We start from the raw sequence: 24,071 nt of genomic DNA on the forward strand, positions 1-24,071 counted from the left end.
AGTATTAAGTCACTGATTTCACATTTCATGTAGTTAGGGGAAAAAATTAAGAATTTATTGAAATTGTCCATTATTTATTATTATACATTAAGTAAAGTAATAAATACTTTAAAAAGATAATATAAATACGCACTTATTCATTAATTGGGACATTTTCGTTTTAAACTTTTTTTCTTGCAGTCAGGGTACAACTTTCTGTGTTCTTGTATACAACGTAACAAAAATTGTTTTTGTTCCTCTACTGCAGTAGGTAGACCATGGAAATTTTGCATCAACTTTACAGCCCTTTCGCTGTATCATTCACTGCTTTAAGGCACAAAACACAATGAACATTAGTTTCCCATGAAGAAGGATCCTCTTGGAGAAAACTATCATCAATCTTGAGAGGAGAGAACAAATCCTTACTCTTGATTGATTTAAAATCATCAATGTTTTTCTCTGAAATAAAAGAAAAAATGGTTTTCATGAAAGTGGAAAGGGAATAAAGAAATGTATCAATAAACTTTGCATATAATGAACTGCAAAGTTCTTCCTTCAATGGCATGTATCTTTTCCCAGGGACTGATATATTTTCCTAGTTTATCTTTGTCACCATTCTTGCTTTTGTTTCTTGGTCAACTTCATTGTCAATGAATAAACTTCTGTAAAGCAGCTTTCAAGATGTTTTCATCCACTTTTTCATAAACCTTCATTGACTTTAGGATCTTGGTATGGTGTTTTTTTTGTTGCAGAGATGCATTTAAGTCCTGACTTAACATAGCATGTGACAATAAACAAGCTAACGTCTAGCAGTGCTGCCTTGTCTTTCTGGGTTAATCTGAACTGAGAGCTGAGAAGCAATATCTTCATAAAGTAAAGTGCTCTCGCCATCCAATGAGCTTGGTGCATGCCACCTGGAGGTGTGATTTTCAGGTCACGTCACTCAACATCTCCACCTAAGAATATGATTGGGAGTTCTATTATCTCCTCATAGTCATCTTTTAGTTTGGATCTATAGAACTCTAGCAATGCATCAATTTCGAAATAGTTTAAGTGCGCTTCCACGGTTTCTTTGCAGCTTTGTATCTAATTTGCATCAGTGTTTTTCCAACTTTCTTTTAACTTTTTGAAAGTGGAATATATGGGCATGTCGTAACTTGGTGAAATTGGACTTCAAACACATTCTTCAACACAAGCTCATAGATGTAATGGCGGCAGGCAAAAAGTAGCATATATAAAACCTTAGGTTTGTTTTACGCTATGCAAATAATCTCCACCTTCTGATGAAAAGAAAAAAAACAAAACAAAACTTTGTTTTCTATAAAGCCGACAGCTTTTTTATATGTATAAATCAGTGTCGTGCAACTATTAGCAGCAAGTTCACCCACGTAAATTAAAATCAACACGAAAATATAAAAATGGTTGCTATAAAAACAAACCCCCAATCTTGCTTTGACTATATAACAATTATTTTAAGTACTGCAAGTTATATGATATAAGGAAGTCTTTTGATGACAGTGGACCATCCCTGACGAAGAAGACCGTGATCTTTGAAACGCGTAGGAACTGGTCCACACAGCGTTCCTTACTTTGGATAACCACGTGATCACCTACATCACGCAAGGTCCTGTTCCGGCATCTGCAGCGCCACAGGCTCCAAGCGTGCACCGGCTTTTAGTGCGCACCATCAGTGAGGACGCTTAGGGGGTGTTAGTCACCGGCCGGGACTACACTCCTGAAGAAACATTTCTTCCACTTCGGATTTTATCCGGACAGCATCTGGGACTGCACCTCCACTTCGGAGACTGACACCATTGTCTAAGGAGGTACTGACTAGCGTTACACATTTTACTATATTAAACCGCTAATGAACTTGCGGTACTTAAAATAATTGTTATATAGTCAAAGCAAGATTGGGGGTTTGTTTTTATAGCAACCATTTTTATATTTTCGTGTTGATTTTAATTTACGTGGGTGGACTTGCTGCTAATAGTTGCATGACACTGATTTATACATATAAAAAAGCTGTCGGCTTTATAGAAAACAAAGGGGTTTTTATTGTTTTTTTTTCCTTTCATCAGAAGGTGGAGATTATTTGCATAGCACAAAACAAACCTAAGGTTTTATATTTTCTACTGTTGACAGTATTGGTGGTTTTTGTCCTGTTTTGCAGCTGCAAAGAATCTTTTCCCCCCTAATATTGCCGCTTTTTGCGCCGACCAATATATACTTGAAAAAGTAGCATATCTCTGTTGAATGTTTGTTGCAAGAGTACATAAGCTCCGTTTATACGACCTGCTTTTGAGGCTGTATTATCACAGAGGATCTGCACTTTATTGTAACATAGTAACATAGTTATTAAGGTTGAAGGAAGACTTTAAGTCCATCTAGTTCAACCCATAGCCTAACCTAACATGCCCTAACATGTTGATCCAGAGGAAGGCAAAAAACCCATGTAGCAAAGAGTAAGCTCCACATTGGGGAAAAAATTCCTTCCCGACTCCACACACGGCAATCAGACTAGTTCCCTTCAAGGATCCAACTGGTGAACGCATTCCAAACAGTTTTTGCCTGCTCTTTTCAGGCACTTTAGGAAGACATTCTTCTTTGAAATTTTGGACATCAAAAGCTGATAACAATTTACTATCCTGGTGAACAGTAACAACGTCTGGTACCTCATTTTGACAATTTTTATGGATTCTGTGCATTCCTTTCATTTGTTTTTGTCTGGATTCGTTGGATGGATGACTTGTTTACCGGACAATCTAAAACATTATGTCCAAGTGCCTTGATTGTATCTAGAAGAATGAAAACAGAGTCTCTAATACTTAACAGCCATCTATCTAAAGCTGCTACTAATTTCAGAGTAACAAAATCTTTCCTACATCATTTCGCAAGACTCTTGGATTGTGAGCTCTCGGTCAAAGTTGACAACTGCTCTTGTGAACTTTCAGTATTATAGGCTGAACTGTAGCATGAATCGTCTGGTAAGTTTGTAATATCATATGCTGCCAAAGACGTTGATGCCATAAAGAGATATTTTATTCTCCAATTTTCATCTTCTGTACACCTTTGTCTCTCGCACTCCTCTTTTTCAGTGAATGTTCTATCCACTCCAGCCAAGTTCCTGGGCCAGACTGGTTCTCTCTGACATTGCAAAAAGATCTTCTCTTCTTCTATTTTCAAGAAATGAAATGTACCGACGTGTGCAATGTCAAATAGATTATCCAAATTGCTTAAAAACTCTTATCTACGATGCTTGAATACATCTTGTGTTTTCTTTGCATTTTTTTTGCTCCCTCCAAAAGTGATGCAAATTCACTAACTTTTTTACACAGTTAGGTAAAGATTTTGTAGGTATTCTTGCCTTTTCCTAAAATATAATATTTTCACTAATAGTGAGATTTTCACTTTCAGTGACAGATTATTTAACTTCACAAATATTATAAAATAAATGTCACGGGGTTTCCGCAACAGAGAGGAGCTAGAAGACCGCGGCATCTAATTGCTCCTACTCCTGCGCTTAGAAGAAGCAGTTCTCCATTTTAATGATGTTTAAGGGTACATTCACACAGGACTTTTTTGCTGCTTTTTTTAATGCTAATTTAGGTGCGTTATTTTGGTGCGTATTTGGTGCGTTTTTTGGGTACGTTCACACAGGACTTTTTTGCTGCTTTTTTTTGCTGCAGATTTTTGCTGCAGATTTTTGCTGCTTTTTTTATGCCAATTTTCAGCTGCTAGGACACCTCACAGTGGCTCTTCACACCTCACAATGGCTCTTCACTAGTGTTGAGCGATACCGTCCGATACTTGAAAGTATCGGTATCGGAAAGTATCGGCCGATACCGGCAAAGTATCGGATCCAATCCGATACCGATACCCGATACCAATACAAGTCAATGGGACTCATGTATCGGACGGTATTCCTGATGGTTCCCAGGGTCTGAAGGAGAGGAAACTCTCCTTCAGGCCCTGGGAACCATATTAATGTGTAAAATAAAGAATTCAAATAAAAAATATCGCTATACTCACCTGTCCGACGCAGCCGGGACCTCAGCGAGGGAACCGGCAGCGTTGTTTGTTTAAAATTCGCGCTTTTACTTGGTTACGTGAAGTCCCGGCTTGTGATTGGTCAGGGCCGCCATGTTGCCGGGACGCGGACCAATCACAGCAAGCCGTGACGAAATTACGTCACGGCTTGCTGTGATTGGTTAATGGCGGCCATGTTGCCGGGACGCGGACCAATCACAGCAAGCCGTGACGTAATTACGTCCCGGCTTGTGATTGGTTAATGGCGGCCATGTTGCCGGGACGTCACTGGAGGCTGGACACGCGCGCTTTTCAAAATACGCGCATGTCCAGCCTCCCGTGACGTCCCGGCTTGTGATTGGTTAATGGCGGCCATGTTGCCGGGACGTCACTGGAGGCTGGACACGCGCGCTTTTCAAAATACGCGCATGTCCAGCCTCCCGTGACGTCCCGGCTTGTGATTGGTTAATGGCGGCCATGTTGCCGGGACGTCACTGGAGGCTGGACATGCGCGCTTTTCAAAATACGCGCATGTCCAGCCTCCCGTGACGTCCCGGCTTGTGATTGGTTAATGGCGGCCATGTTGCCGGGACGTCACTGGAGGCTGGACACGCGCGCTTTTCAAAATACGCGCATGTCCAGCCTCCCGTGACGTCCCGGCTTGTGATTGGTTAATGGCGGCCATGTTGCCGGGACGCGGACCAATCACAGCAAGCCGTGACGTAATTTCGTCACGGCTTGCTGTGATTGGTCCGCGTCCCGGCAACATGGCCGCCCTGACCAATCACAAGCCGGGACTTCACGTAACCAAGTAAAAGCGCAAAATTTAAACAAACAACGCTGCCGGTTCCCTCGCTGAGGTCCCGGCTGCGTCGGACAGGTGAGTATAGCGATATTTTTTATTTTAATTCTCTTTTTTACACATTATTACATTAATGTTGTTCCGATACCCGATACCACAAAAGTATCGGATCTCGGTATCGGAAATTCCGATACAGCAAGTATCGGCCGATACCCGATACTTGCAGTTCGGAATGCTCAACACTACTCTTCACACCTTACTACCAGGAACTCCCTCACAATAGATCACAATCAGGACACCTCACAATGGCTCTTCACACCTCACAATGACTCACAATGGCTCTTCACACCTCACTAACCACACCCCTAAGCTCTTGGCTGTGAGATCCCTTCCTGCTGGCCATGATTTTCTGCACAAAAAACGCAGCAAATAATGCTACATGCGTTTTTTCAGCGTTTTTGCAGCGTTTTTTTCATCACCCATTCAAGTCAATGGGTGAAAAAACGCTGCAAAAACGCAGCAAAAACGCTGAAAGAAGTGACATGCCCTATGTCCAAAAAAAGCAGCAAAGCAGAAAATACTGATCAAACAAAAAACCAACGTGTGTGCATGAGATTTCTGAAATCTCATAGGCTTTACTGGTACTGTAAAAAGCAGCTGAAAATTAGCATAAAAAAAAGCAGCAAAAAAAAAGCAGCAAAAAAGTCCTGTGTGAACGTACCCTAAGTCTTCTGGTATAACAGGGGTAATAAGCCATGTTGGAGAGCCCTGAGCTCGCAGCTGAGCTCAATAAGCCACTCACGTTCCCTTTATAATCTGGGCTCTGATGAAAATCCTTGTCAGAGCTAGCATTTGCTGCATTGCTTCAGGAGGGAGAGGTGTTCATATGAGAAGGAGTGTTGGAGGAGTTATCTGTGACTTGCGTGGTTTGTAAGTGTGGTAATTCCCTTCCTTTCTCTATTTTTGTTTTTTTTTCTAATACCTCAACTCCCCGCTGCATTCCTCTATTGTATGTGAGTGAATATTTTGTATGCCTGGAGTTTTCTTTTAATCATTGTTTGTTTAGCCTTGCTTGTCGGGTCGGTGTACTGCAGTGCACAATAGCACCCTTCTTCCCTGGGTGGGGGAAGAGAACAGACGGAGGGCTAACTCAGGAGACAGGGCAAGGGTAATGTAATGATTATAAGGGATAACTCAGGAGACTCTTTGCATGGAACAAGACAACTACAGGACACAGTTTTATAAGTGGTAAAGTCTATATTATCACACGGTGATTCAAACAGGTGCAGAGAGAAACTCAAGTCCACAACACTTGGTGTAAATATTAAACGCAGCTTAACAGTCTATAGGAAACTTCAGAGGAAAATGCAATCACGCTGAAAGTCTATGAAGCACAATTATTCTTGAGGATACTTGACATGAATAAGTCCTTGGTAGTCCAAACACAGATAGATATGCTTATAAGGCAGTTCAAATAATATCTTAGCACAACCAGGGAGGCCTGGGTAAAAGTCTCAGGTTTAAGCAGAGCAGCAACAGCTTACATGTCCAGCAAATGCAGATGGAAACAAACACAAGCAGCCAGATGGAGGATTACTGGAAACCGATGTATGCAGCAGAAACTCAGAGCTGAGTAGCAGGATCTCCACACAGGTTCACAGGTGCAGGTGCAAAGCCAGGGAGTCGTCAGGAGCTGGATGCAAGGCAGAATACTCTAGCACAGACTAAAGGCTGGGGTGGAGTTATATAGCAGGAAGACACAGTGCACATGAGGCCAAAGACACCATCTTGGAAAAGGGCAGTAATGCACAAAAGGTAATCAAAATGTTCAGAGTCCTGACAGGTAAAGGCCCAGGCATCTTCACCTTCAGAAGTATCCCGGGGGATAGGGCGAACTAGGGCCCCCCTAGAAATTGAGGCAGGGAAGGAGCCCCTGGTCCCGAATTGCCCAACAGCTGTGTCGTGACAAAACTGCAAGAACTTGACGATTTGATGGTAGTTTGGACCCCGCTATTTGATGACTCACGTTCCCTGCTAAAAATCCAGTTTTTTAAGAACTGTGCAATTCCACTGACATGATTTCACTGAAAACAATTCATCCTCTACCAAAAATAACCAATAACTACGAGGTATAGGTGGGGATGCTTAAGAGCCCTCTCCTAAACATGCAAGTACTAACCTGTGCAGAGTTGCTTTGGAACATGTTAACGTACACCAAACGTCATGAAATTTGATTTCCGAGTGTTTTGACAGTAGATGAAAACAATAAGAGCATATATGTTAAAAAAAATTTAAGTAAAAATATAAGGAACACCCCAGTGAGCGTATATATAGACCATGAAGGTTGAGTTCATTACATATAGTTTTCTTTGAAACAATTGTACCTGCTGATTCCTGATTCTTTCTATAGCTCTTCACAGGTGGTCCTTAGCCCTTGAAAAAATATTCTGATAATTATTTTCACTCCTCTGTCTGAAATCTTGCGGGGAGGACCTGGACATGGATGGCTCATGGTGAAATTATGTTCTTTCCACTTATGGCCCCAACAGTGCTCACTGGAGCCTTCAGTAGTTTAGAAATTCTTCTGAAACCAGAAGAATTGATTAGTAGATCTGTGATCAGTATGTTTTGCAGCAATAAGGTGTTGAAGGTCTTGAGACACCTCACTGGTTTTACCCATCATGAGATGTTTCTTGTGTGGCACATTGGTAATGAGACACCTTTTGTAGACCATCAGTTTAACCAGCTGATATTGTTTTTCAGTTACTACAGAATTGGGTTCTAGTTCCTAATAGATTTTCAACTGGTGTCATAACTTTCCATGGCTTTTTGCACCTCTCTTTCTTCACATATTCAATACTTTTTCCCTGTGTCATTTCTCATTATTATACATAACTTAATTTATGGACATTTATGGTTTGATTTTCTTTGCCTGTGTAGATTGGATGGATTGTTACCGACATTTGGTGAGAATTTCTTTTCAATAGCACCTGTAGAAAGATATTTACTTAGAAAATTGGTAACGTGTTCAATACTTACTTCACCCACAGTATGTCTGTATCCCTGGTGCTCTGGTGATGTGAACGGTCTTATGTCTGTAATCCTGATGATCTTGTACAGTAAAGGGGTATATGTCTGTATCCCTGGTGGGTTGCTCTAGTAGAGGAGGAGCTTATGTCTGTATCTCTGGTGATCTGGTGCAGTGGAGGTGCTTTTGTCTCTATCCTTTTTAAGTTTGTGCAGTGAAAAGACTTTTGACTATATCCATGGTGGTTATGGCCCTCTGCCTGCCACATATCTTTAAAGGGAACCTGTCACCCCCCTCAGGCGTTTGTAACTAAAAGAGCCACTTGTGCAGCACTAGCACTAATGCTGCATTCTGACAAGGTGGCTCTTTTAGTTATGCTCCCTGCACACGCTGAAATAAATGTTTATAAAATGTGCCCCCTCATACCCTGAAATCGTCCCGGGGCAGGTCTTTCCCCCCTAATCAGATGCAGTACAGCCGTCACTCCGGGCCTGTGCGCGCCGGGCACCGCCTCCTCTTGCTTTATTAGCGTCCCTGGCGCCTGCGCTGTAAGTACGAAGGGCAGCGCAACTGCGCATGCCCGGGAAAAAATACTTACAGCGCAGGCGCCGGGAACGCTAATGAAGCAAGAGGAGGTGGGTTGACAGGTTCCCTTGACATTGGTCATAGGTGTTTTTTGAATATCTGATCTTATTATAAGAGTTTGTAGGTGAAGATCAGAGATTCAGTTTTCACTTCATCTGAACTTTCGTTTCCAGTGTCAAGTCTTGATGAATATTCATGGATATGGTTGCATTACATTTTCCCAGCCTGGTGGATTTGCATTCTACTTCAGTGACAAATATATACGCTTTGTAAGTAAGATAAGCTGTACAACGTTGTGTTTTCTTCTTTTTCTAGCAGAAGGTGTCGATGAACTGGAATGTGAAATGCTGGAGTGTGAATTTTGTGGAAAGGCAGACTATCCAAGCAAGTTTTTGAGATCAAGAAGATTTTGTTCCCATTCTTGTGCAAAAAGGTAATGTGACAAGTTTTGTATGAAATAGATTTATTTAGTTAATTAATAGAATGTCCTAGAAAAAAATGTGAAAACTATTGATTTTTTAAATTTACTATTTTCTTATAAACTATATAAAGCTAAACTGGCTCCGGGGAAAATTGTGAAATTAGCACAAACATTTTCCGTTTCCGTGTAACCTTTACTAACCTGGACCAGTCACAGGTGATTCACTATAGAAATAGGAAAGTTACAACTGCTGCAATGTGAAAAAATATATTTAAGACCCCAAGGCCTGAACTAATACTCTTTAAAAACGACCTGTATTCTCATGATCGATGCTCTTACTGTATGCTGAGTTCCTCCTATAGGTGGAAAATTAGCAACATGATTTTTTAGTTTTTTTTGGCACTGTCCAGAAAAAACAGCATTGCTGCCTAACTGAATTAAAAGAAGAAAAAGGCACAAATGAAAAACATTAAAAACTAGAAAATGAAGGCACAAATGCAAAAGTTAAATGTGTATTTGCTGGTCACCAATCACTAGAACAAGGGTCCTAACCCTACTTTGACTTCTTATTATATAACCATAGTAAGGGGGTGTTTAAATGGAATGGCTATCGAGGGCCATTTCATTTAAACTCTTCCTTTTGTGGTCATAAAGTGGGAATAACAGGTGGTTCGGAACTTAATTTCTTAATCCACTACTTTTTTTTTCTTCAGCACTGGAGTGGTGCCACTAGCTTTTGTTCTCTGACCCTAGTATTCACCAGCCACCGTCTTCTGCTCTTCCTGTCGCCACTCCGGACCCGCTCTTCCATCTTGTGACCGCAGCTTCTGATGAACTGCAAGTCAGAGGTAACGGTCATAAGCTCACAGTGTTTTGAAATTCAATAGCCAAAGACCCAAAAATCCCATTTTAACCAATCCAGAAGTAAGCTTAAGTTTTTATTGTTAAAATAAAAATATGAGTAACTAGTGCAAATCAAATGTTAAGGTGCACATTAAAATGACACCATGTTCCTTATTGTAGCTACAAATAGGTAGATCTATCCGTTAGTATATTAAAATTAAATTACTCAATTAGCATAGCATTGTTACCGCTTGGAATACATTAAACATATGTAGGATTAATAAGGAACAGAGTGTAGTTTTAATGTGAAAAGGGAACCTGTCACCCCGTTTTTTCAATATGAGGTAAAAATAGTGTTCAATAGGGCCTGAGCTGTGCTGTACAACAGTGCTTTTATTATCCCCGATTCCCCACCTTTGCTGCCAAAATACCTTAGTAAAGTCGCTGTTTTCGGCTGTCAATCATGCAGGTCTGGTCAAATGGGCGTGGTGAAATCGCTGCTTCTCCCCCACCTCTTGCTTTTCTTCCCGACGTTGGCGTAGTGGTTCGCGCATGCCCCGATGCGAACTCGGCTGCAGGAAAATGGCCTCCGCGATCTCCATCTGCGCACACGCGGCATCCCGCGGCCATTTTCCTGAAGCCCCGGGAAGCAGAGCACTCCATCTGCGCACGCGCGGCCTCAGGAAGATGGCCGCTGCCACTGATAAACCGTTGAATAGCGCAGATTGCGCTTTTTCTGCCACTGCGCAGTGTATTCGGCTGTTGCGCATGCGCGAACCACTACGCCAACGCCGGGAAGAAAAGCAAGAGGTGGGGGAGAAACAGCGATTTCACCATGCCCATTTAACCAGACCTGCGTGATTGACAGCCAAAAACGGCGACTTTATTAAGGTATTTTTGCAGCAAAGGTGAGGAATCGGGATAATAAAGGCACTATTGCACAGCTCAGGCCCTATTGAACACTATTTTTACCTCATATTGAAAAAACGGGGTGACAGGTTCCCTTTAACCTTAAAATATGATTTGCACTAGTTACTCTTTTTTTTACTTTAACAATTAAAAGTTGTGTTTTCCTTTTACATTTGTTAAAATGGGATTTTTTGCCCTTTGTCTATTGGGTTTAAAATATTAGTTAATCCCTACTGATACCCTTGAGCAATTTTGGTGTGATTAAACTCTCAGTGTAAGTCTATGAGGTCCTCGTTCTGGCTCTCGTAGACTTGCATCGAGAAGTGACCTCTGGGTTTCCCAGCAAACACTGGTGCGATCCACCAAGTCACAAACTGCAAAAGACAACCAGAACGGTGCTGGTAACAGATGAAGATTAGGGGCACCACTCCAGCGTTAAAATTAAATTTAAAAAAACGAAAGAGTGGTGCGTTAAAGGGATTGTTCACTACCTGACAACCTACCTAATAACATATACTCACCTCCTGCGTCAGTGCTGCTCCATCAATGTTGGCGCCATGTCTTGTGTGACATCATTATGCCATGTGAGCCATGCAGTCAATCAGCGGAATCAAATCAGAGGAAAACTATTTTTGTAGTTCTTGGATTAGCTGTATGCTTTCAATGATTTCTCATGTGTCTTAACAAAACAAATTATTTAAGGTATAACATAAGCGGTTTAAAGCGTCATGGGCTTTACAAGGCTGAAAAAGGCAACAGATGGAGTAGAAAGCCAGAAGGAATTCCAGGCCGACGTGGGAGGCGTCCACACAGCTCTGGAGTATCAATTAGAGACCACTATTTAAGACAGGTTAGTAATCTAGAGTTTATCAGCATTGATTTCTCAAATTATCTATTTGAGTCAGTTTAGTGCTAGAACCTGTGTCTTTCAGCACCCTACTTCATATTCATGTACTGAAGCTTTAGAGAATCCCATCCCAATGCGTATGACCACTCGTCTACGGCGACAAAGTGAGAGGGAGCAAGAATTGCGTCGTCTTCAGTTAAGGAAAGCATCCTCACCACCTGAGTCACCACCCGATGCACAGACCGAGCCATCCCTATGGACAGTTGAAGATGTGTGGGCGTTCATATATTCTTTACCAGGTATTTGCAGATATTTTTATTAGGTTCCATACATAATGACTAATAGGGATATGATGCCATACAATTTATGTTATCTTTTCCATCACAAATCCCAAAAAGAACATGTTTAGGCAATATTTTAACCCCTTCATGACCTTGCCGTTTTTTGCAATTCTGACCAGTGTCCCTTTATGAGGTAATAACTCAGGAACGCTTCAACGGATCCTAGCGATTCTGAGATTGTTTTTTCGTGACATATTGGGCTTCATGTTAGTGGTAAATTTAGGTCGATAATTTCTGAGTTTATTTGTGAAAAAAACGGAAATTTGGCAAAAATTTTGAAAATTTCGCAATTTTCACATTTTGAATTTTTATTCTGTTAAACCAGAGAGTTATGTGACACAAAATAGTTAATAAATAACATTTCCCACATGTCTACTTTACATCAGCACAATTTTGGAAACAAATTTTTTTTTTGCTAGGAAGTTATAAGGGTTAAAATTTGACCAGTGATTTCTCATTTTTACAACAAAATTTACAAAACCATTTTTTTTAGGGATCACCTCACATTTGAAGTCAGTTTGAGGGTTCTATATGGCTGAAAATACCCAAAAGTGACACCATTCTAAAAACTGCACCCCTCAAGGTGCTCAAAACCACATTCAAGAAGTTTATTAACCCTTCAGGTGTTTCACAGCAGCAGAAGCAACATGGAAGGAAAAAATGAACATTTAACTTTTTAGTCACAAAAATGATATTTTAGCAAAAAATTTTTTATTTTCCCAAGGGTAAAAGGAGAAACTGGACCACGGACGTTGTTGTCCAATTTGTCCTGAGTACGCTGATACCTCATATGTGGGGGTAAACCACTGTTTGGGCGCACGGCAGGGCTCGGAAGGGAAGGAGCGCCATTTGACTTTTTCAATGAAAAATTGGCTCCAATCTTTAGCGGACACCATGTCGCGTTTGGAGAGCCCCCGTGTGCCTAAACATTGGAGCTCCCCCACAAGTGACCCCATTTTGGAAACTAGACCCCCCAAGGAACTTATCTAGAAGCATAGTGAGCACTTTAAACCCCCAGGTGCTTCACAAATTGATCCGTAAAAATGAAAAAGTACTTTTTTTTCACGAAAAAATTATTTTAGCCTCAATTTTTTCATTTTCACATGGGCAACAGGATAAAATGGATCCTAAATTTTGTTGGGCAATTTCTCCTGAGTACACCAATACCTCACATGTGGGGGTAAACCACTGTTTGGGCACATGGTAAGGCTCGGAAGGGAAGGAGCGCCATTTGACTTTTTGAATGAAAAATTATCTCCATCGTTAGCGGACACCATGTCGCGTTTGGAAAGCCCCTGTGTGCCTAAACATTGGAGCTCCTCCACAAGTGACCCCATTTTGGAAAGTAGACCCCCCAAGGAACTCATCTAGAGGCATAGTGAGCACTTTAAACCCCCAGGTGCTTCACAAATTGATCCGCAAAAATGAAAAAGTACTTTTTTTCACACAAAATTTCTTTTAGCCTCAATTCTTTCATTTTCACATGGGCAACAGGATAAAATGGATCCTAAAATTTGTTGGGCAATTTCTCCTGAGTATGCCGATACCTCATATGTGGGGGTAAACCACTGTTTGGGTGCACGGCAAGGCTCGGAAGGGGAGGCGTGCCATTTGACTTTTTGAATGGAAAATTAGCTCCAATCGTTAGCGGACACCATGTCGCGTTTGGAGAGCCCCTGTGTGCCTAAACATTGGAGCTCCCCTACAAGTGACCCCATTTTGGAAACTAGACCCCCCAAGGAACTTATCTAGATGCATAGTAAACACTTATAACCCCCAGGTGCTTCACAGAAGTTTATAACGCAGAGCCGTGAAAATAAAAAAATAATTTTTCTTTCCTCAAAAATGATTTTTAGCCCAGAATTTTTTATTTTCCCAAGGGTAATAGGAGAAATTGGACCCCAAATGTTGTTGTCCAGTTTGTCCTGAGTACGATGATACCCCATATGTGGGGGTAAACCACTGTTTGGGCGCACGGCAGGGCTCGGAAGGGAAGGCACGCCATTTGGCTTTTTGAGTGGAAAATTAGCTCCAATCATTAGCGGACACCATGTCGCGTTTGGAGAGCCCCTGTGTGCCTAAACATTGGAGCTCCCGCACAAGTGGCCCCATTTTGGAAACTAGACCTCCCAAGGAACTAATCTAGATGTGTGGTGAGCACTTTGAACCCCCAAGTGCTTCACAGAAGTTTATAACGCAGAGCCATGAAAATAAAAAATAATTTTTCTTTTCTCAAAAATGATTTTTTTAGCCCACAATTTTTTATTTTCCCAAGGGTAATAGGAGAAATTGGACCCCAAAAGTTGTTTTCCAGTTTCTCCTGAGTACGATGATACCCCATATGTGGGGGTAAACCACTGTTTTGGCACACGTCGGGGTTCGGAAGGGAAGTAGTGACGTTTTGAAATGCAGACTTTGATGGAATGGTCTGCGGGCATCAGGTTACGTTTGCAGAGCCCCTGATATGCCTAAACAGTAGAAACCCCCCACAAGTGACCCCATTTTGGAAACTAGACCCCCCAAGGAACTTATCTAGATGTGTGGTGAGCACGTTCAACCCCCAAGTGCTTCACAGAAGTTTACAACGCAGAGCCGTGAAAATAAAAAATCATTTTTCTTTCCTCAAAAAAGATGTTTTAGCAAGCAATTTTTTATTTTCACAAGGGTAACAGGAGAATTTGGACCCCAATATTTGTTGCCCAGTTTGTTGTGAGTACGCTGATACCCCATATGTGGGGGTAAACCACTGTTTGGGCACACGTCAGGGCTCGGAAGGGAAGTAGTGACATTTGAAATGCAGACTTTGATGGAATGGTCTGCGGGCGTCACATTGCATTTGCAGAGCCCCTGATGTGCCTAAACAGTAGAAACACCCCACAAGTGACCCCATTTTGGAAACTAGACCCCCGAAGGAACTTATCTAGATGTGTGGTGAGCACTTTCAACCCCCAAGTGCTTCACAGAAGTTTATAACGCAGAGCCGTGAAAATAAAAAATAATTGTTCTTTCCTCAAAAATTATGTTTTAGCAAGTAATTTTTTATTTTTGCAAGGGTAACAGGAGAAATTGGACCCCAACAGTTGTTGCCCAGTTTGTCCTGAGTACGCTGGTACCCAAAATGTGGGGGTAAACCACTGTTTGGGCGCACGTCGGGGCTTGGAAGGGCGGGAGCACCATTTGACTTTTTGAACGCAAGATTGGCTGGAATCAATGGTGGCGCCATGTTGCGTTTGGAGACCCCTGATGTGCCTAAAACAGTGGAAACCCCTCAATTCTAACTTCAACACTTACCCCAACACACCCCTAATCCTAATCCCAACTGTAGCCATAACCCTAATCACAACCCTAACCCCAACACACCCCTAACCACAACCCTAACCGCAACACAACCGTAACCCTAATTCCAACCCTAATCCTAACCCTAATCCCAACCGTAACCCTAATCCCAACCCTAACCACAACTGTAACCCCAACACACCCCTAACCCTATCCGTAACCCTAACCACAAGCCTATTCTTAACCCTATTTCCAACCCTAGCCCTAATTCCAACCCTAACCCTAAGGGTATGTGCCCACGTTGCGGATTCGTGTGAGATTTTTCCGCACGATTTTTGAAAAATCTGCAGGTAAAAGGCACTGCGTTTTGTCTGCGGATTTACAGCAGATTTCCAGTGTTTTTTTGTGCGGATTTCATTTGCGGATTCCTATTGAGGAACAGGTGTAAACCGCTGCGGAATCCGCACAAAGAATTGACATGCTGCAGAAAATACAATGCAGCGTTTCTGCACGGAATTTTCCGCACCATGGGCACAGCAGATTTGGTTTTCCTTAGGTGTACATGGTACTGTAAACCTGATGGAAAACTGCTTCGAATTCGCAGCGGCCAATCCGCTGCGGATCCGCGGCCAATCCGCTGCAGATCCGCGGCCAATCCGCTGCGGATCCGCTGCAGATCCGCGGCCAATCCGCTGCAGATCCGCGGCCAATCCGCTGCGGATCCGCTGCGGATCCGCGGCCAATCCGCTGCCGATCCGCTGCCGATCCGCTGCGGATCCGCGGCCAATCCGCTGCAGATCCGCGGCCAATCTGCTGCGGATCCGCTGCCGATCCGCTGCGGATCCGCGGCCGATCCGCTGCGGATCCGCGGCCAATCCGCTGCCAATCCGCTGCAGATCCGCGGCCAATCCGCTGCGGATCCACTGCGGATCCGCGGCCGATCCCCTGCGGATCCGCGGCCGATCCGCTGCAGATCCGCGGCCGATCCGCTGCGGATCCGCGGCCGATCCGCTGCGGATCCGCTGCGATCCGCGGCCGATCCGCTGCGGATCCGCGGCCGATCCGCTGCGGATCCGCGGCCGATCCGCTCTGTGTGCACATGCCATAACCCTACCCCTAACCCTAACCCTACCCGTAACCCTAACCCTACCCCTAACCCTACCCCTAGTTCTAACCCTAACCCTAGTGGTAAAAGAAAAAAAAATATTTTCTTTATTTTATTATTGTCCCTACCTATGGGGGTGATAAAGGGGGGGGTTTATTTATTATTTTTTTATTTTGATCGCTGTGGTAGAACCTACCACAGCGATCAAAATGTACCTGTAACGAATCTGCCAGCCTGCAGATTCGGCGGGCGTACTGAGCATGCGCCCGCCATTTTCCAAGATGGCGGCGCCCAGCGAGGAGACGGCCGGACACCGGGAGGATCGGTAAGTATGAGGGGGTGGTGGGGGGGTGGATCGGAGCACAGGGGGGGGGATCGGAGGACGGGGGGAGCGGACAGGAGCACGGGGGAGCGGACAGGAGCACGGGGGAGCGAACAGGGGGACGGAGGGGGGTACCGGACAGAACGGACGACTGGGGAGGAGATCGGGGGCGGTGGGGGGGGCCAGTACATGATTTCCAGCCATGGCAGATGCTATTGCAGCATCGGCCATGGCTGGATTGCAATATTTCACCATTTTCATAGGTGAAATATTGCAAATTGCTCTGATTGGCTGTTGCACTTTCAACAGCCAATCAGAGCGATCGTAGCCACGTGGGGGCAAAGCCACCCCCCCTAGGCTGAAGTACAACTCCCCCTCTCCCTGCAGATCGGGTAAAATAGGAATTAACCCTTTCACCCGATCTGCAGGGATGCGATCATTCCATGACGCCGCATAGGCGTCATGGGTCGGGAAGGGGTTAAGCAGTGTTGTCAAGGGAGGACACCGGAGTGATTTTGCAGGTACCCAAGATTGAGATCCCCAACTTTGGCTACGTTCACATTTGCGTTGTTGGGCGCAGCGTCATCGACGCAACGCACAACGCATGTCAAACGCATACACGACGCAGCGTTTTTTGACGCATGCGTTGTCCTATACAATTGAAGATCCAAAACGCCCCCCAAAAAATACATTTAGTCAAAAGGCGCATGCGTCAAAAAACGCGGCTCAACGCAGGCAACTGCGCCCTATGCGTTTTCCATAGACCAGGGGTGTCAAACTGCATTCCTTGAGGGCCTCAAACCATGCGTGTTTTCAAGATTTCCTTCTCATTGCACAAGGTGCTGGAATCATTCTGTGCAGGTGATTAAATGATCACCTGTGCAATACAAGGAAATCCTGAAAACATGACCTGTTTGCAGCCCTTGAGGAATGCAGTTTGACACCCCTGCCATAGACGCTAATGTGTTTTTTTGGCGCATTTACGACGCAGGTGCGTTGCATGCGTTTTTCTTCTTAAATGTGACTCATCAAAACTGCAACCTGTAGCGTCGTCCGCGCCCTGTCTGGTGCGCCAAAAAAACACATGACGACGCTGCGCCCAACAACGCAAATGTGAACGTAGCCTTTCAGAACATCTTCGCTCCTGGAGGTCCCAGGTGTGAGATATTGTTCTCTCTGATCTTGTTTGTTGTCATGGTATGGATAGCATCATCCATATTCCAGATATTAAGTTGGAGGTATTCGGCTGGTCTTGCAGTGATGTGAGTAAATGCATTATGTTCATCCCTGCGCTACAACGCCAAAGATATATCTCCACTAAATAACGGGTCAATGCAAACCCCAATATTCATCACTGAGCACTGGCTCCAGAAAGTCTGAGACCAGTCCTTTGAAAAGAGGAAGCTCTTGCCTCTGAAAATACAAATCCTAGCCTTGTTGTCTGGCTCTCAGGGCAGATCTCCTGTTGTAATTACCTGGTTACTGCATGAGTTTCTACTTCAATAGAGGTTGACGCTTTCTCTCACTTCCCTAGTTAATAATAATAATTTCCTCATTTTCCCAGTTATAATTAATTTCAGAAGTTCAATGTGAGGGCGATCTGTCACTGGAAAAGTCTTTATAGATTTTAATTTTTCTCTACTACAAATGTGAGTATCCCTCATCACCAACTGGAAGACTAAAGACCCCCATACACATTAGATTGTAAGCCAAACCTGCTGACAGTCTTACCTTTGGGGCATCCCTGCATATGATGAAGGCAGAGATGGTGAGCGAAGGAATCCGTGCTTCAGATTACCAATAGTATATACATTGCTCTCCAGCCAATAAGCCAGTGCCAGAGGAGTCTGGCAGTAACTCTCTCATGGTGAACACAGTAGGGCTCAGACAAACCAAGCATTCCTTTTTATGGGGCATTCGGAAGACATGACTGTCAGCAGAACAACCCTTCAGATGACAGCTATTTATTGTATTTTGAGGAGGCTTTTAAAGAAGCTATCATCAGAAAAGGAAATATTTAAATTGGATTTTTGTGTTAAATTAATTTATTTTCTCGCAATGTTTTGTTCATTAGACACATTGAACAGACCCAGAAGCTATCTTTTGTATTGAAGCTTCAAATGAGTGTGTGCAAAGGTCATTGTGAAGGCAGGAGGAGCAGGGTCAGCCGTGACCTATTGTAAATGGTGATTGGATCCTTTGTTAGCAGCTGTGTATAAAGTTGTTACCAGTCAGTGTAATCCTGCCTATGATGATAAGGAAACTGCTGTAAACTCTTCCCAATAGGAGAGGAATTTTAAGTCTAAAATAAGCCTATAGGCCCCTCTGAAAATTGCAAGATTAATACTTTTGTTTTCTAACAAAGATTGTGATATGGAACAAAAAAAACATTGCAAAAATGTTTTGAAAAATACATGTTTAATCCGGCGGTGAGCCCACCTCATAGCCTCGACATGTCAGCTGTTTTGAACAGCTGACATGTGCCCGCAATAGGCGCGGGCGGAATTGCGATCCGCTCGCGCCTATTAACTAGTTAAATACCGCTGTCAAACTGTGATAGCGACATTTAAATCGCGCTTCCGGCAATCGGGCCGGAAATACACGCACCGCTGTGATCGGGGTCAGCGGTACGTCAGCATGACCAGAGGTTGAGACCTCTATGGTTGTTGATGCCGGATTAGTGTGAGCGCCACCCTGTGGTCGGCACTCATGGCAATGCTGTAATTCTACTACATAGAGGCGATCTGAGCGTCGCCTCTATGTAGCAGAAGCGATCGAATTGTGGCAGCTTCTAGCCTCCCATGGAGACTATTGAAGCCAAAAGTAAAAACAAAAATGTGATTAAAAATACGAAAAAAATAAAAGTTTAAATCACCCCCTTTCACCCCATTGAAAATAAAACAATAAAAATAAAATCAAGAATTGCCCGATCTATCAAAAAAAGGATTAAACTGATCGCTAAATGGCGTAATGAGAAAAAAAATCAAATGCCAGAATTACATTTTTTGTTCCCCGCGACATTGCATTACAATGCAATAACGGGCGATCAAAAGATCGTATCTGCACAAAAATTGTATGATTAAAAATGTCAGCTCGACACGCAAAAAATAAGCCCTCGCCCGACCCAAGATCATGAAAAATGGAGACACTACGGGTATAGGAAAATTGTGCAATTTTTTTAGCAAACTTTGGAATTTTCCTTCACCACTTAGATAAAAAAGAACCTAGACATGTTTGGTGTCTATGATCTCGTAATGACCGTGAGAATCATAATGGCAGGTCAGTTTTAGCATTTAGTGAGTCTAGCAAAAAAGCCAAACAAAAAACAAGTGTGGGATTGCACTTTTTTGGCAATTTCACCTTACTAGGATTTTTGTTTTCCGTTTTCAAGTACACGACATGCTAAAAACAATGGTGTCGTTCAAAAGTACAACTCGTCCCGCAAAAAATAAGCCCTCACATGGCCATATTGACGGAAAAATAACAAAAAGTTATGGCTCTGGGAAGGAGTGGAGTGAAAAACGAAAACTCAAAACTGACAAAAAGCTCCGGTCATGAAGGGGTTAAATTAAGTTTTTGTGTTGCAATAGGTCATTTTGTAATAGATTTCCATCAAGAAATTCTCATGCTGGAGTTGTCAGACATTGAACAATTTTTTGCTTTGAGAATAATTATAGCAGTGTAGCAATGTAAGAGACAGAAAAAAAATTGCTGGTATATCTAACTGTAACTTAAAGTAGTATACCAGGAATTTTGTTTTGCACTTGTAATGCATGCTCGGCAGTAATATTCCAGCAGTCTAATTTGCTTCATCAAAGCTCTATTGCATCTATACACTTTGCACTTTATTATAGTCATTTGGGTCATGTGATCTCTAGTATGACACAAAGTGAAGTCCATGAACAAATGTGTAGATAGGAAGTAAATCTCTGACTTGTTTGAGCTACGTGATGACATAATCACCTATCAAATCCCTGCTGGCATCACTTTGGATATACAGAGATTACTGTATGCTTTACAAAAGATAAACTGCGAATCTGCTGTATAAAGGACACATGATACACTGTGACTACTGTTATACAACACGTATGATACACTGACACTTCTGTGTATAGCACCTATAATACATTGATACTACTGTATTTACAACACATAGGATAGATACACTGACACTTCTGTGTATAGCACCTATGATACATTGATACTACTGTATTTACAACACATAGGATACACTGAGACTGCTGAATACATCACATATGACATACTGAGACTGCTGTATACATCACATGGAAAATACTGAGACTGCTGTTATACATCACATAGGATACACAGACTCGCGTATATACATCACATAGGATACGCTGAGACTGCTGTATATACAACACATAGGATACACTGAGACTTCTGCATAGATCATATAGGATACACTGAGACTGCTGAATACATCACATATGATATACTGAGACTGCTGTGTATACATCACATAGGAAATACTGAGACTTGTGTATATACACAGGGTGGCGCTCACAGCAATCCGGCATCAACAACCATAGAGGTCTTCAATAGACCTCTGGTTGTCATGCCGACGCATTGCTGACCCCCGATCACGTAACGGGGGTCAGCGATGCACGCATTTCCAGCCCGATAGCCGGAAGAGCTAGCTAAATGCCGCTGTCAGCGTTTGACAGCAGCATTTAACTAGTTAACCCCTTACTGACATCGAACGGTATAGTACGTCCGATGTCAGCTCCCCTGCTTTGATGCAGGGCTCCGCGGTGAGCCCGCATCAAAGCCGGGACATGTCAGCTGTTTTAAACAGCTGACATGTACCCGCAATAGCGGCGGGTGAAATCGCGATTCACCCGCCGCTATTAACTAGTTAAATGCCGCTGTCAAACGCAGACAGCGGCATTTAACTACCGCATCCGGCCGGGTGGCCGGATATGAGCGCATCGCCGACCCCCGTCACATGATCGGAGGTCGGCGATGCTTCTGAATGGTAACCATAGAGGTCCTTGAGACCTCTATGGTTACTGATCGCCGGCAGCTGTGAGCGCCACCCTGTGGTCGGCGCTCACAGCACACCTCCATTTCTACTACATAGCAGCGAACAGCAGATCGCTGCTATGTAGCAGAGGCGATCGTGCTGTGCCTGCTTCTAGCCTCCCATGGAGGCTATTGAAGCATGGCAAAAGTTTTAAAAAAAAGTAAAAAAAATGTGAACAAAATAAAAAAAATATAAAAGTTTAAATCACCCCCCTTTCGCCCCAATCAAAATAAATCAATAATAAAAAAAATCAAATCTACACATATTTGGTATCGCCACATTCAGAATCGCCCGATCTATCAATAAAAAAAAAGCATTAACCTGATCGCTAAACGGCGTAACGAGAAAAAAAATGGGAACGCCAGAATTACGTTTTTTTGGTCGCCGCAACATTGCATTAAAATGCAATAACAGGCGATCAAAAGAACGTATCTGCACCAAAATGCTATCATTAAAAACGCTAGCTCGGCACGCAAAAAATAAGCCCTCACCTGACCCCAGATCACAAAAAATGGAGACGCTACGAGTATCGGAAAATGGCGCAATTTTTTTTTTTTTTTAGCAAAGTTTGGAATTTTTTTTCACCACTTAGATAAAAAATAACCTAGTCATGTTAGGTGTCTATGAACTCAAAAGACAAACAGAGAAAGAAAGGTCATAAATGGGGATCACCACACTCTGGATTTGAACAAAGTATAAACACAGCTTTATTAATATATATTCACAAACATGAAACAAGTATAAAGAAAAAAACACACACAATTAAAAACAATTAAAAAAGGTAACATACTAGTTCCTTTAAAACACAGCCTGTAATAAGGCAACACCTGCGCCAATAGGCAGACCAATATAGGGGGGTGCCTATATGAACACCACTAGACATGCACTCAGGGTATAACAGGGCAAACCAATGGTTAATAACTGAGGGTGGACACGATGGACAACAATCCTACCACAACATAGTACGCATTCATGTACTCATGATGAATACAAATAGAATAAAGATATCCCCACCTTTGGTAGCAAAATGACCCTAATGAAAATACACAGGAATAATTAGTCCAATACAGTTCCCCCACATGGACTAAATACAAGTCAGGAAATAAGGAACCCTGTGCAGAGCCATCAACATACTATACCGAGAGCCCGTCCCTAACTGTGCATAGCCTATAGCATAATAGCATACAAACTACAAACTATGGAACCTGTATATAAGGTAAAACACGCTCAGCGGACATTACCCCTGACGAAGCCACCTCCGTGTGGCGACACGCGTTGGGTCTCCGCTTCTCCTGCGCCCATGCTATTATGCTATAGGCTATGCACAGTTAGGGACGGGCTCTCGGTATAGTATGTTGATGGCTCTGCACAGGGTTCCTTATTTCCTGACTTGTATTTAGTCCATGTGGGGGAACTGTATTGGACTAATTATTCCTGTGTATTTTCATTAGGGTCATTTTGCTACCAAAGGTGGGGATATCTTTATTCTATTTGTATTCATCATGAGTACATGAATGCGTACTATGTTGTGGTAGGATTGTTGTCCATCGTGTCCACCCTCAGTTATTAACCATTGGTTTGCCCTGTTATACCCTGAGTGCATGTCTAGTGGTGTTCATATAGGCACCCCCCTATATTGGTCTGCCTATTGGCGCAGGTGTTGCCTTATTACAGGCTGTGTTTTAAAGGAACTAGTATGTTACCTTTTTTAATTGTTTTTAATTGTGTGTGTTTTTTTCTTTATACTTGTTTCATGTTTGTGAATATATATTAATAAAGCTGTGTTTATACTTTGTTCAAATCCAGAGTGTGGTGATCCCCATTTATGACCTTTCTTTCTCTGTTTGTCTTTTGTTATACATTTCTGTTGGTCAGGGTTACGATCCCACTGTCTGTACCGTGGTGCCCCCTCAAACTTATATGACTGGTGTCTATGAACTCGTAATGACCTGGAGAATCATAATGGCAGGTCAGTTTTAGCATTTAGTGAACCTAGCAAAAAAGCCAAGCAAAAAACAAGTGTGGGATTGAACTTTTTTTGCAATTTCACCACACTTGGAATTTTTTTCCCGTTTTCTAGTACACGACATGGTAAAACCAATGATGTCGTTCAAAAGTACAACTCGTCCCGCAAAAAATAAGCCCTCACATGGCCAAATTGACGGAAAAATAAAAAAGTTATGGCTCTGGGAAGGAGGGGAGTGAAAAACGAACACGGAAAAACGAAAAATCCCACGGTCATGAAGGGGTTAATAGCGGCGTGTGGATCACGATTCCACCCGCCGCTATTGCGGGCACATGTCAGCTGTTCAAAACAGCTGACATGTCCTGGCTTTGATGCGGGCTCACCGCCGGAGCCCACATCAAAGCGGGGGGTTCTGACCTCGGACGTACTATCCCGTCTGAGGTCAGAAAGGGGTTAAAAAGATGAGGCCTGTAATTTACATCATAGGTAGACCACAATTCTGAGAGTCAAAATGAGAAAACAAATCCAGAAAATCATCTTGTCTGATTTTGCAAGATTTATTTTGCAAAAT

The 24,071-nt window shown here is 42.9% G+C and overlaps 1 protein-coding gene across 7 annotated transcripts in view; it reads left to right on the forward strand.

The window, feature by feature from the left end:
• The window catches only part of PHC3 (polyhomeotic homolog 3), a 191,882-nt gene that overhangs the window by 151,592 nt on the left and 16,219 nt on the right, over nt 1–24,071 (forward strand). For 5 of the 7 annotated variants that reach the window (XM_077290562.1, XM_077290557.1, XM_077290558.1 and 2 more), the window contains exons 12-14: nt 8,739–8,856; nt 11,299–11,446; nt 11,529–11,742. In XM_077290562.1, the coding sequence (XP_077146677.1) occupies nt 8,739–8,856; nt 11,299–11,446; nt 11,529–11,742 (480 nt within the window). The remainder of the gene's footprint in view (nt 1–8,738; nt 8,857–11,298; nt 11,447–11,528; nt 11,743–24,071) is intronic. The other 2 variants (XM_077290559.1, XM_077290561.1) reach the window with 1 other exon arrangement.

Source organism: Ranitomeya variabilis, chromosome 2 (genome assembly GCF_051348905.1).
Source record: "Ranitomeya variabilis isolate aRanVar5 chromosome 2, aRanVar5.hap1, whole genome shotgun sequence".
In the NCBI taxonomy this organism is placed as follows: domain Eukaryota; kingdom Metazoa; phylum Chordata; class Amphibia; order Anura; family Dendrobatidae; genus Ranitomeya; species Ranitomeya variabilis.